The sequence below is a fragment of the Nuphar pumila genome, chromosome 14, assembly GCF_984573655.1.
Source record: "Nuphar pumila chromosome 14, dmNupPumi1.hap1.1, whole genome shotgun sequence".
NCBI lineage: Eukaryota > Viridiplantae > Streptophyta > Magnoliopsida > Nymphaeales > Nymphaeaceae > Nuphar > Nuphar pumila.
In genome coordinates, this window is record NC_143262.1 from 77,986,338 (window position 1) to 78,000,719 (window position 14,382).

At 38.0% G+C, this 14,382-nt stretch overlaps 1 protein-coding gene across 1 annotated transcript; it reads right to left on the bottom strand.

The window, feature by feature from the left end:
* Positions 1 to 292: 292 nt before the first annotated feature.
* Positions 293 to 1,346, bottom strand: LOC149817035 (protein GL2-INTERACTING REPRESSOR 1-like). Its single transcript, XM_089987629.1, has 2 exons — positions 1,218 to 1,346; positions 293 to 910 (listed from the first exon to the last, which is right to left on the bottom strand). The coding sequence occupies exon 2, from the start codon at positions 869 to 871 to the stop codon at positions 479 to 481; it is 393 nt and encodes a 130-aa protein (XP_089843755.1). The 5' UTR covers positions 872 to 910; positions 1,218 to 1,346; the 3' UTR covers positions 293 to 478.
* Positions 1,347 to 14,382: the final 13,036 nt, after the last annotated feature.

Consider the following 14,382-nt stretch of genomic DNA (forward strand, 5'->3'; position numbering starts at 1 on the left):
AAGAAAGGAGTGCTAGGCGGAAATAAATTGGTATTTATCATCTGACGTAATACTCTCATTATTCTCAACCGTTTCAATTACTCATGCAATAAATTGTTTTTATGGAAATTCAATCCAAAATAGTCATTCTTTTCAATGCCCCTAACTACCAAAGCCCCACACCACCTCCTTTTTCTTTTCCTTTTATCCTCGTTCAAAATCCCCCCACAAAATCTACCCTCCAACTATTAATCAAACACTGATTATAATCTAAAAGAACACAAAAGAAAGGAAAGAAACCATAGAAAAGAGTGAACGCAAAGCCTTCTATATATATGTATGCAAAACAGGAAGCTAAGCAGCATGGAACTTGTGTACGTTAAAGCCTTCACATCATACGCTTTGATACGAAAATTGGGTTGTGATCATGAACCCATTTTACATATATTCTACTACTAAACATCATAGAAAAAAAAGCAGCAGGCTATCTGCGTCTTGCTTAGAAATTCCTGTTCTTCTTGTTGGTGTCCTGCTGGAAGTCAAGCAGGCAGGTGCCCTTGCATTTTGGGCACTTTGGATCATCCTCAGACAGCATGACATACATCAAGCAGCGTGGGCAGCCAACCAGGACCATGGAGGCCGCCTCCGGGCTGTTCGAGTAGCGCAGGGTTTGGTTCTGGTCTGCCTCGGAGCTCATCCGGTTCTCTAAGTTGAGCTCCGAGGAGATGCACGACGACGGCGGCGATGTCCCCGAAGACGATGATGAGAAATAGGAAGATGGTGATGACAGTGAGACCGAGTTGTTGTCGCCGTTGGAGTCCTTTGGCGGCGACAGATTCAGCTTCAAGTCCAGCTTGGGGATCACCCCTTTCTGCTTACCTTTCCTGTTCATGGTGCAAGCCTTGTTCTTTTTATGGTATACACTTCCTGTCTACATATCATCAACATACAAAATGGAAATCACAGAAATAAAAGAACAAGCAAAAAGCATAAGCATGTGACAAACTTCTTTAAACCATAAAATATATAGGAAACAAATAAAACTATTGCAAAGACGTGCATGCATGTCTATCTAGTACATGTATATTTTTATATATGTCCAACATCAAGTAGCGAAAACAAAAAGTACATAGAGAAGAAGAAGAACCTCGAGAGCAAAGTAGTTATCAAAAGAAGAAGAAAAGGTGGACCTTGAGATCAAGCAAGGAACTTGTGGCAGCCAGCGGTAGAGGAGATACCTGGTCCAATTCGACAGGTGAAGAAGCGGAATTTGAATCGAAGAGCTCGAGGGTGACTTCAGAACTATGCCGGAACGTGAGGAGTCCCGGTGAGCCTGCTGTCTCTCCGGACCTCTAGTGCCGTCAACAGGGGAGATGTGGATGTGTATATATAACAAGTGGGGTGGGGGTGGAGGTTGCTTGCTAGAAGGGAGAGGTGTATTCAAGTAGAGCCAAGAGTGATTGAATGGAATTGAAGGATTGGTAGAAGACGAGTGTAAATCACCCTGGAAAACGTATTAATTGTGGAAAAATCCCAAGATGTTTGCAGGAGGAAATTGCAGTAAATATTGCAATTACAGGTGCAGGCTGCCTTCATTCATTGCTCAGATAGTCGGTGAAACATCGAAGGCAAAACCAACTGCAACTCCTTCCCATGATGATAATTTACACCATGCATGAATGCTGCCTTTGATATTCTCCATATATCAAACGGGTTTATGCTAGAAATACATGTGTAAGGGATTGTGGTTACTTGGTTTCTCTGGGTCTGGTTGGGGTATTTTGTACTTTGGGCACAACTTGGGCCTTGCCACATCAACATATATAGTGTAGGACAACGTTCAGTTCCGTTTCAAATTGGCCTGATGTGATGCCATGTGGACACATGATCAATATCAATGAGGGACATTGAAAATACTCCTTTTTTTTTACATTCTTAGGTCTTCACCATCTTTTTACTAGTCCTTCTCACATCCCCTTATTTAGGAGCTTTTCACACTCTCCAGATCCAACTGTGCTGCACCAAACCTACAACCTGCCCATACACGCACACACACACATACACACATGTACGCGCTCATGTGCTTGCACACACACACACACACACACTTTTGCAAAATGTTGAAGAAACGTAGCATTTGAGAAATTGCATTGGTTTGTTGTCTTAAGAGGAGTAAAAACCAAAGGGGTCATTGCTGTCATATGCACAAGTTGCCAATTATTTTACTTGGTCTCATTTTATTAGCACCATATTCTCTTTCAGACAAACCACTAAGTCAGTAAATAGATTGACAAGAAAATAACGAATTTGTTAGTACCATTGGAAATGAAATACTATTCTGATCCATCTTTTTCTATACTCGCTAGGACTGATTTTCCATTATTGCCTGCCTACAGAAAATATGTGGGGACTAATTATCCCAAACTAAAGGAAAGAAAGCAACCCGTCTATCAAACATAAGGACCATAATGGAAAGCTCAGCTTTTCTGGTGAATAGTGATTAATCAGCACATATTTCATAAATTTATGAAATTCTTTCAAATTATATATACTTAAAAGTTGTGAACCATGGACAACTTTGAAGTATATATACTTTTTCATCCTTTATAACTTCAAATTACAGTTATCCTTAAAAAGCGCCATGCACATGCTACAGTTTTTATTTATTTAGTTATTTTTAAGTTGTGAACCAAGTCTCTATAGGAGAATGATGTATCTCCCCATAAATCTTGCTTGTAGCTGCTATCTTGAATTTTTCATTTTATTTCAAGTTGGTCATGGTAACATGGTGGCTTGATCATGTGATGCTTCGAGTCAATGCTTGAGCTGTAAAGGTTATGGCTGTTTTTAATTTCCCCACCTCCTCTACCATTCAATGAAACCAATTCAAATATAATACATGCTCTTCTTGCCAATATGAGCCTTCATTTCCTATTATTATTGGCCAACCCATTACAGCTACAAAGTTACATCATCATCATCACTACCGCCTTCCACCACCACCACCATGATGAAAAGGATGATGATTATAATGATTATCACCATCATCATGGAAGCGAAAACATATGAATATATAGTATGAGAAAATATGTGTGCCTAAGTGCTAGTTATCTTTCTATGTAATAAATAGTGCTACTTTCAGAGAAAGCTAGCAAGAGATAAAAGCTTTAAAAAGGACAATGCGTTTAGTTGTGCCATAAAAGGTGGATGAACTCATGAAGTTCGTTTCTTGACGGAAATAGAAAAAAAATAGCAACATATCATCAAAGAGAGTTGATGATTGTCGTCCTATTTCACTTTATCTTTTTCGTCTTAATGATAATACACATGATTTTGGCCCCTGTTTTCACCACAAATCTTTCAGGCCAACTATATATATATATATATATATATATATATATATATATATATATAGAGAGAGAGAGAGAGAGAGAGCATTTATCATTCAACATTACCAAAATACATCCAACCGAATATGATGAGAGCGGAACATAAGAGTAAGACAGCCACCATCTAGATGGTGACTGTGCACAGTTCAGAGTACAAGTAGATCCAACCCCCCGTCTCTACTATGTAATTTAAGAGCCAGATACACATCAGACATAACCCGCTAACGTAGCCTTCCAAAATTGAATTTGATGCCCCTGAAAAAGATATCATTTCTTTTAGTCCATATCACCCACCATGCTGAAAACAACCATACCCGCCACAATAATCTCCCTTTTTTTTGTTTCGTAAACTCATGGGACCAAACAAGAGGTCTCAAATAACAGAACTCAAACGAGTTTGAACAGGCGGTGCACCCCAAGTTTGAAAGAATAGGTCTAGAACTATCGGGCAAAACCAAAATAGGTGATTTGTGTCCTCTATTGCCTTCTCGCAAAGAACACACATGCTGGAAAATTGAAGCCCCCGTTTCCTGACATTAATCTGGGTTTGAACACGATCCAGAACCACTAGCCATACCAACGCTTTTGCCCTTGGAGCAGGCCCCTTACCCCATATACAATCAATGGAAAACCAATCCATCCCGGATGGCAACAAGGAATAGTAAACTTGCTTAATGGAGAACCTATCTCCGCTCGCCATGGCTCAGTGAAGCCACGGGCGGCCATGGCCAGGCCTAAGATCCTTGTCACTGAAGGAGCAAAGTGTTTTCCGCCACTCCAACCAGAGGGACGAATGACACACTGAATCGGGCGTCGAAAGAAGGGAGTCAGGTAAACTACCATATTTTTCCCTAACAAACGTAGCCCAAGAAGATGGAGATGTGGAAGCGACCCATGCCCACTTCAAGACTAAAATGATGCTCCTTTTTCTCAGAGCTGGAATTTCCAAGTCGCTTCGCTGCCTCGGGAGAACGATCTGCTGCCAAAAAACAAGCGGGTACTTTTTGTGAGACGCATTCCCATACCAAAGAAAGTGCGAAAGCAAAAGGTTAATCGTTCGTTCTACTGTCGTCGGTATAATAGAAATGCTCATACGAAAATCTGGTAATCTTGCCAAAACATGGCGAATGAGCATCAATCGTCCCACAAAAGATAAATATCAGGCCTTCCAAGACTGTAATCTTCCTTGCACCCGCTCTATAGTAGACGTCCAAGACGAAGTTCTCGACGGCTATAGTGAGTGCAATGATAGACCCAAGAAATTAACAGGAAGGTCGGATATCGGGCAGTTGAAGATCCTTGCAGCAACCGATTGGAGGAGAGGGTTAGCATTGAGTAAGACCAGAGCACACTTACTCTCGTTCAGGCGAAGGTCGGAAATTGCAGCGAATATTTTAATAATGAAGCACAACCTAGACATTTGATTAACATTCGCATGACCAAATATTATAGTATCATCTGCATATTGAATTCTGTGACCAACAAAACTAGGAATGCCCAACGAATTCAAGAAGCCTGTTTGTTTTGCCCTTTTCATGAGAATAGGTAAACCCTCTGCCGCGATATTGAAAAGGATGGGGGCTAGGGGACAACCTTGCCGCACGCCTCTAGCCAACTTAAAATTTTCCCCTCTCAGTCTGTTGATGCACACCGACAACACTGATTTCGTGACCAGCTTCCTTAACCCATGCTATAAACCAGTTGTCGAACCCCATATTTGTTAGAGATTCAATCAGAAAATCCAATGCCAGACTATCATAAGCCTTGTGAAAATCCAATTTTAACAAGAAGTACGGTGCTCCAGTCGACTGTAAAAAGTAAAGAAGCTCAGTTGCACAAATAAATGACCCTTGCACACTTCGACCTGGAATAAAATCCCCCTGATTCGGAGAGACAAGTTGATCAATGACAACGCGCAACCGGTTAGCCAACACCTTAGATATAATGCGATACAGAGCGCCCATCACCGAAATTGGACTGAAGTTGGATATGTCTGACACCCCTTGCCTTTTAGGAATCAAAGAAATGACTGCCACATGGTATGGTTTAGGCAGTCTGGCATTACGATAGAATTCATCGAACAACTGGAGTAGGTTAGCTTTAACAATTGGCCAAAAAGCTTTGAAGAAGTCTACGTGGAAACCATCAAGGCCTGGCGCCTTCCATCCTGAGAGAATGCTAATAGCATTATAAATCTCAGCTTCGGTGAATCGAGCCTGCAGAGGAATAGATTGATTTGCCGCCAACCGCTTATAACCCATATCGTCGATGACCCCCCCAACGCCTACGTCAGTCGAATACAGCCTGAAGAAATAAGAAGTAATAGCTGACAGGCAATTATGCTGACCAAACTAGCATCCATCGATCTCGATCGAGAGGAACCGGTTCTTTCTGTACTTATTTGATGCGTTCATATGAAAAAATCGTGTATTATCATCGCCATTTGCCAACCATGCAACTCTGGCCCTCAATTTTCATCTAAGCTTATCCCGCGCTCTCCATTCTGCAACGAGGGCAGAGAGGACAGCGATACGCTTCTGTAATTGAAGCACTTCACCCTTCGGTACACCAATAAGATCGACCTGACGTTGAGCCAAAGAGGAGAGCTCAGCTTCCCACTGACCGATGAACCTAAACTTGTTCAGGTTGTTAACGCTGAGCCATTCCTTAATACGATGATGAAGACGAAGAAGCTTTACATGGATGCAGATGGCCACTCAAGATCCTGAAACCGGTTGAGCCCACGATTGACCAACCAGCTGCTGAAAGTCTGGCACACGAACCCACCATTCCTCAAAGGAGAACCTATGACACGCTTTAAATCCTGCGCCCCAAGAAATAGTTAGTTGTCCATGATCGGACATGGTACGCGGCATCAGGCAAGCAGTGACATCCGAGACTGCGTGAAATAGATCTGGCGAGAGAAATACACGATCAAGTATCCGCAAGAAAGGGCGAGACCTCATATTTGACCACGAGAATTGCTCCCCCACATGAGGTACCGAGTACAACTGGTTCCGCCGAACAAACTCTTGAAACCCCCTAATAGAGGAGTTGAGAAGAACCTGTAGACTAGAATTTTGTGTAGACAATAGGCAATTGAAATCTCCTCCTAAGCACTGAAGAACTCCAAAGGTAACCAAAACTCGGTCCAAGTCAGCCCAGAAAGTTGGTCGCGAGGACGACATGACAGGACCATACACAAAGGTGAAGACGACATCTTGTAGTGATGGCAACAAGTTTGCACAAAGAGAGATGGAATAGAGACCAATATCCACTATTGTCGCCTTAAGAGAAGCTTTTCAAAGAACCAGGATGCCCCCAGCAAACCCAACGACCGGTTTAAAAGCATATGTTGCACCTCTCCATAAGTAAGACACCACTGATAACGAAATATCATCCATTTTGGTTTCACAAATTGCAATGATGTCCGGACTTTCATATCTAATCCAATTAGCTAAAAATAAGCGCTTACGAGAGCAATTCATGCCCCTAATATTCCAAATGCACATCTTCATGATAAATAATCAGGGAGCACCCTAGTGCGCCTTTGCCTAACTGAGCGTCGCATTGAGCTTGATCCATCTTCTTGAAACCGAGCTTGCGAACGGGCCAATGATTTCGCTCTACGAAGACTATTTGCAACCTTGTCCGCCAATCGTGCTCGAGGAACAATCTGCTGCTGGATCTAAGAAAGCTGCCCGGGTGAAATCTGCACTCCTAATGCCCATGCAGCCTCGACGAAGGACATACCCCAAATGACGAACCTGTCATCGACCCACTGTGACCCACACTCCGAACGTAACAAATCTGGGCAAGGTTGTGGATGCACAGGTTGCGAGCAAGAGACCTCTGAGACCCCTTGAACAGGTGCTCCGAGAACCTCCATGGGACAACCCCCGTCTTGATCGGGCAGGCAGTCCGTCGAACAACTTTTTGTTGGACATTACTCGAACGCACGCCGCTGATCGTGCATGCGATCAGCAGTGCACTCACATTAATAATAAGAATGACCTTTATCTGTGGTCGCGACTGCTGCTAAAGGTCATTATTTTGGCCCACATCTTTAGCAGTGGTGAAAGACTGGGGCCGCTAATTCCCTTAAACCAATGTCGGGTGTGCAACCGATGTTTTGGCCGTTCTCTTTCTTTCTCTCTCTCTCTCTCTCTCTCTATATATATATATATATATATATATATATATTAGTAATGTGAGCCTACTAAATATGAAGCATACTTTAAAATTTTCAAGAATTTTTGGTGTGTTTTCAAAATTCTGGGAATCACTTCTTGGAACATTTGATTCCGATGCATGGATATGCTTTTATATTGTTTCAAAATCAATGGCCTACAATTTTCATAATTTTTGAGGCTTCAAATACCATTTATCCATCCAAAATGCATGATCCAAGTGATGGTTTCTAGTAAATCAATCATGATGAACACATCTATGGGGTTAGAATTTCAAGAAAATGACCGAAAATCTATGTTTAGTAGGTTTTATATTTAGTAGGTTCCCATTTTCCATATATATATATAGTGCTACTGAACATCCATATTAACTTGTGGTGGTACCCTCTTGATTTACATAGATCTAGTTTCTAAAATGAAAAACTGAACTTAGAATCATGCTTAGAATGATCTATTTATTATAACCATGCATTAAAATAGACTCCAAGATGATGTTTTCGGTCATTTCTAAGCAATACTCATCTTCATGAATTGTGAACCATTGATTTTTCACTGTCTTGAAAATTAAATTTGATGATGCATTAGGGTGACTAAACCTAGTGACACGCTGAATAAATCATGCTAAGCATATCAGCATGGTTAGAAACTAAAACTTACATTTGGTGACTAGACACAAACAAGGAGGTGTACGACTACCAGTGGGAATTCCGCTTGTTTGGTAGGATCGAGCTGTTAGTTCACGTCAACTTGTGTTGGGACGTTGCAAGTTCAAATCCCAATGGTATGATTTATAACTGGTGGGGGTCTGACCAACCCCAGCTTGCCTATAAAAAAAAGGTGTACGTCTAGTATACTAGATATAATACATATATGCAAGTTGGAAAACTAACCATGAAACCTCTTCACTTGAATCAAATGTCAGACATCAGAGCAAGCTATGACATTATAAAAAGTACCACGGCCAAGATACTGTTTCGAATGTTCACAATTTGCTGAGAGTTGGTAAAGCTAAGCCACGATTGTACATGATCGTTACAAGTGCGAGTTTTGTGAATATTTACGCTATTGATAGACCTTTTGGTCACCTTAATTTGAAGAGAGAGTGGAAATAGAAAGAGAACTGTTCTTAGCCCCAGCTGAATTTTCTTGTGGTTAGAAAAAAAAAAGTAAGCGCTTCCGTTTGCACACTCAAATTTATTGTTTGCCATTTTCATTTGCTCCACGAATACCCATAGATCAGTGAACTTTCATCTTAAAAGTCTAAACCATATCAACTATAAGGTTCCTAAAGTTCAAACCCTCCAAAGTCAACACCTATTTAAAATTAAAGGTTTGTGTATAAACTTTCTTAATTAGGAGGTTCATCTTTTACTCATTGACTTTCATTATATTAATTTTCTATTTTTTAAATGCTAACCAAATGCATCTCCTAAGTCCTACCCTAGCTAGGTTCCCAAATAAAGGAGGAACATGATTAGGTATTTTAAAATTTCAAGGAAAAATAAACCTTTACTTTTTTATCTTATCCACTTGGGCAAGTCAAACATGAAGAAGTTTCTGATTTTTTTTTCAAAAGAAGTAAAAAAGAAATACCGAGAAGATAAACCAATGAGAGAAAGAGATTCAAAATATTTAACTAATACAAAGAAATTAAGAATCCAACTCTTTCATTCCCCCCCCCCCCCCCCCCACACAATGAAATTAGCATAACAATAAGCACATCTCTCTCTCTCTCTCTCATACGCGTTGTAACCATTTGATGAGCGTTATGCATCCAATCTCATACTAGAAAATAAAAAAGTAAATGACATTGAAACAAATCCCCTAAAAAAGACATTGAAACAACAAATACTCTTATATTTCTCAAAAAATGAGCAAAAATTTCCCCATATTACCCCTACATCAATATTAACAACAGTTACGAGATATAGACAACCTTTAAAGAACGATCTAATTGGATAGAAACCAAAATGAAGTTGACAGGAGAAGCAAACAATTGTTTCTTAGTCATTTTGCTTACTTTTAATTTAATAAGCATGCAAATATTCACAAAGGAAGTTAAAAAAAAAATTTGTAGGCTTTGAGATGAGGAAGGACTATAGGAAAGGGTTTCCTAGAGGATTTGGTACACCAACTCCTAAAAAGAGGGGACGTCCAAGAAAGGTTAATCAAGCAAAAGGTTTCACCATGGAGCTAAGGTCAAGAGCCGCTTCTAAATGTTCTGGTCTACTATATTTAGCTTACTTTAAACGAAGTATGGTATGCCTTACTTATGGATCATGTTTCAACGATTGAAGGGGTTGGATACTGTCTCTTGTCATCATGCATTGGATACGTTTTAGGAAAATTGAAGCACAAATCTTTGATTATTGATGAGACACCTTAGAGCCACAAGGCACATTAGTGCAAAAACACACACATGCGCGTGCGCACACAGACGCAGAGAGAGTAGAGAGAGGTCTTCCCCAAGTTTGGCGTGGCCGGTTGTGCAACAGGGTCAAGCACATCTCTCACTCATTCTAACTCCATTGATGTGTTCATCATTGTTTTTTAGAAATAAGATAATGATCTTTCAAGTCATGAAGTTTTTATATATTTGTGCTGTGGATTTTTTATGCCGTTGAAAATCCGTCTTTTACACAACAATGATATGATCCGAAATCTGTTTCTTACTAAACAAAATATGTTGATGACATTTATAAGGCTTTTTTGACATTATGACTACTTTATTGGACAGTTTAAAGTGAGTAAAGCATCGTAGAACTTGGGCCTACATAACTTCTACACACACTCACATAGGGTTTTTCAACTTTAAAATGGTTATCTTGAGGTTAGAAGTGCTCAACCAATCAGAAATGGCCAAAACACTCTTTAAAGGCAATGCCATTTTTCAAAATAGTTAATTACAGTTTAAGTTAAAAAAGTTACTTATACTTGTCAAATTCAAATTATAAGAGCGTACCTTGTTACTTTTTAGAAAATGTGTTTTTTATTTCTTTAAAAAACAAGAGACTTACTTTAACCCTAAAAGTAATTTTGCACTGTAAAAAATGCCACTTTCTCAGAGGTGATTTGTTCATATCAATAAAATGCTGCTAATGTTAATATAACTAGTTCAAAGTATATATATATATATATATATATATATATATATATATATATATATATATATATATATATATATATACACACACGTGTGTGTGTGTGAAAGTATTTATGTATGTATGTGCAAACCAATTAGACTGTAGGTGACTCCACCTCTTGTTTGCCAACTAAGAATTATCCACTGCTAAAAAGAACATTGAAATTCATCAACTTGACTATGCTTCGGATGTCAATACATATCCTTAAGTATGTAGACTTAAAGAGTTATCAGTTCCATGTCTAAATAAGCATGTGGAAGTGTTAATTACCTTAGAAATTAAAGCTTCCATATCATGAATTTATGGTGGGGTTACAAATTCATGGCTCTTGGATCATTTTGCTTCATAAAAGAGAAAAAAATATGCTTTTGATACTTGAAATAATGAACCTTACGCGGTTGAATGAGATAGCCTGATGGTTAGCTTGCACTATCATAACCATAGTTACTGGAAGCTTCTTGCTACATAGGGAAGCTCACTTTGGAAGCAGGAAACTCCACGTTTTTCAAAAAGTAGAGGATGATTTGAGAAACCTGCTTCCGAAATATGAGAAACTCGTTTCCTTTTAGTGGAAAGCCCACTTGCTTTTTGAAATCAATTCTCTTTGGCTTCCTTAAAGTTCCCCTCACACTTCTTATCACTTTTCATTTGCTTCTCCATAACTTTCTACGTTTTTCATATAAAAAAATAATAAACTTGTTATAACAAGCTTACATATTGATTTTATGGGAAGAGGGACAGTCCAACAAAAGGAACACTACAAGAAACATGTGGATTAGCGACAACCTAAATCCACCGCTAATCCGCCGTTAATCCGTCGCTAAACAGCTTAGCGACGGCTTAGTGGCGGATTAGCGACGAATATCTTCCATCGTGAATTTTTTGATGCTAAATAGCGACGAAATATATCTGTCGCCCATGTCGTCGCTAAGTAACGATGGGTTGTATCTATCGCCAGGTCCGTCGCTAAGTTGCAACGGAATAACGAATGCCAACATCTGTCGTAAGGCCGTCGTTACTATACGACGACTTTGGTTTGGCGACGTATTTATAGTCGTCGCTATATTCAACGGTAATATTAAACAACGATGGATATATTCGTCGCTAATCCGTCGCAAACAAGAAAAAAAATTAAAAAAATATTTAAAAATTAAATATCGAGAAAAATTTCTCGTAATACAATTTATATTTCCTGTACAATTTATATTTTCTGTGAATAAAAAATAAAGTACACATTAAAATACATAAAAAAGGAAACTAAAATAATTAATCGATCCACTTTAAAATTCGCAAGTTCTAATTATTTATAATTCAACATTTACATTTTTGAAACAAAAAGAAGGTAGAACAAATTCAACACATGAATCTAATCATCGCCAAGATTTTGTGTGTCCTCTTGTTCATTGTCTTGATCTGTCCCTTCAGCTCCACTACACTGATTATCGCCAGCAACCTACATAAGAAAAGAAAGGTCAATATTGATAAACAAAATATATTGAAATAAATTATACTCTATATGTAATTCTATCGTCCTCATATGTGTTTTAAGGCAGTAAAAACTGTATATGTGATTCTATCATACTCATATGTGTTCTAAGGCAGTAAAAAAACTGTATATGTGATTCTATCATGCTCATATGTGCTCTTAAGGTAGTAAAAAAAACTTATATGTGATTCAATCATGCTCATATGTGCTCTAAGGCAGTAAAAAAAAATGTATATGTGATTCTACCATGCTCATATATTTTCTAAGGCAGTAAAAAAACTTTATATGTGATTCAATCATGCTCATATGTGTTCTAAGGCAGTAAAAAAACTGTATATGCGATTCTATCATGCTCACATGTGTTCTTAAGGCAGTAAAAAAAACTTATATGTGATTCAATCATGCTCATATGTGCTCTAAGGCAGTCAAAAAAACTGTATATGTGATTCTATCATGCTCATATGTGCTCTAAGGCAGTCAAAAAACTTTATATGTGATTCTATCATGCTCATATGTGTTCTAAGGCATACAAAAAACTATATATGTGATTATATCATGCTCATATGTGTTATAAGACAGACAAAAAATTGTATATATGATTATATCATGCTCATATGTGTTCTAAGGCAGTCAAAAAAACTGTATATGTGATTCTATCATGCTCATATGTGCTCTAAGGCAGTCAAAAAACTTTATATGTGATTCTATCATGCTTATATGTGTTCTAAGGTAGACAAAAAACTATATATGTGATTATATCATGCTTATATGTGTTCTAAGGCAGTAAAAAAAACTCTATATGTGATTCTACCATGCTCATATATGTTCTAAGGCAGTAAAAAAACTTTATATGTGATTCTATCATGCTCATATGTGTTCTAAGGCAGGCAAAAAACTATATATGTGATTATATCATGCTCATATGTGTTCTAAGGCAGTCAAAAAAATTGTATATGTGATTCTATCATGCTCATATGTGCTCTACGGCAGTCAAAAAACTTTATATGTGATTCTATCATGCTCATATGTGTTCTTAGGTAGACAAAAAACTATATATATGATTTTATCATGCTCATATGTGCTCTAAGGCAGTAAAAAAAATGTATATGTGATTCTATCATGCTCATATGTGTTCTAAGGCAGGCAAAAAAATGTATATGTGATTCTACCATGCTCATATGTGTTCTAAGGGAGTTAAAAAACTTTATATGTGATTCAATCATGCTCATATGTATTCTAAAGGCAGTAAAAAACTATTTTTGTGATTCTATCATGCTCATATGTGTTCAAAGGCAGTAAAAAAATTATATATGTGATTCTATCATGCTCATATGTATTCTAAGGTAGTAAAAAAACTGTATATGTGATTCTATTGTGCTCATATGTGTTCAAAGGTAGTAAAAATATTATACTGAAATATTATATAAAAGGTCAGTATTGATAAACAAAATATACTGAAATAAATTATATTCAATGCACCTAAGTTAAGGTAATAAAAGTGATATGAAATCTAACGACATGCAATATATTACATGAAACTTTCATACCTGAGAGACACCTACAATCAAAGTTTCCCTGTTCTGCAAAAAATTGTTGAACTCATCTCGAAGAACGTCGGCAATTGTTTCATGGAAGTAGTCACGCATTGTGTCCTTAACGATCTGGCATACATTATCATCGGAAAAAATAGGATGCTTGGAGTTGATGTCGACGGAAGAAGTCTGTGAGCCGTAACTGGAGGAAGCAATTACTGGTGAGGTGTTTATATTACTCTCAAACCGAACACATGACCCTTTTTGGGTTCACCTACTGCAGTCACCTATGTTGCTGGATCAAATGATGGATGCAGAGTAGAGTCATCGTCATATCGCTCTACCATTTGTTGCTCATATGCCTCCTACAAAATAATGTTTACAGTATACATTAATAATTAAGAATTATAATGTTTATGATAACTTGTATACTACAATAATTATTAATACAATAAATACATATCATTGTCGTTCTCGCCTTCTCTGATACGAACTCTCCTGTGGTCTTACGTTTATGTATTTCAACAAACACATCCTTGTATGGTATAATGTCTCCTTTTTTTGCTTCTTGCGAAGTGAAATGATAAAAGATTTAGTTAACAGGTTTGCAACAATACTTATAAAATTGACAATATATATATTGATGAGTTACCATTTTCTTCA

Excerpts from the sequence above, each read along its gene's own strand:
- LOC149817035 (XM_089987629.1), bottom strand. The coding sequence starts at position 871 with ATGAACAGGAAAGGTAAGCAGAAAGGGGTGATCCCCAAGCTGGACTTG.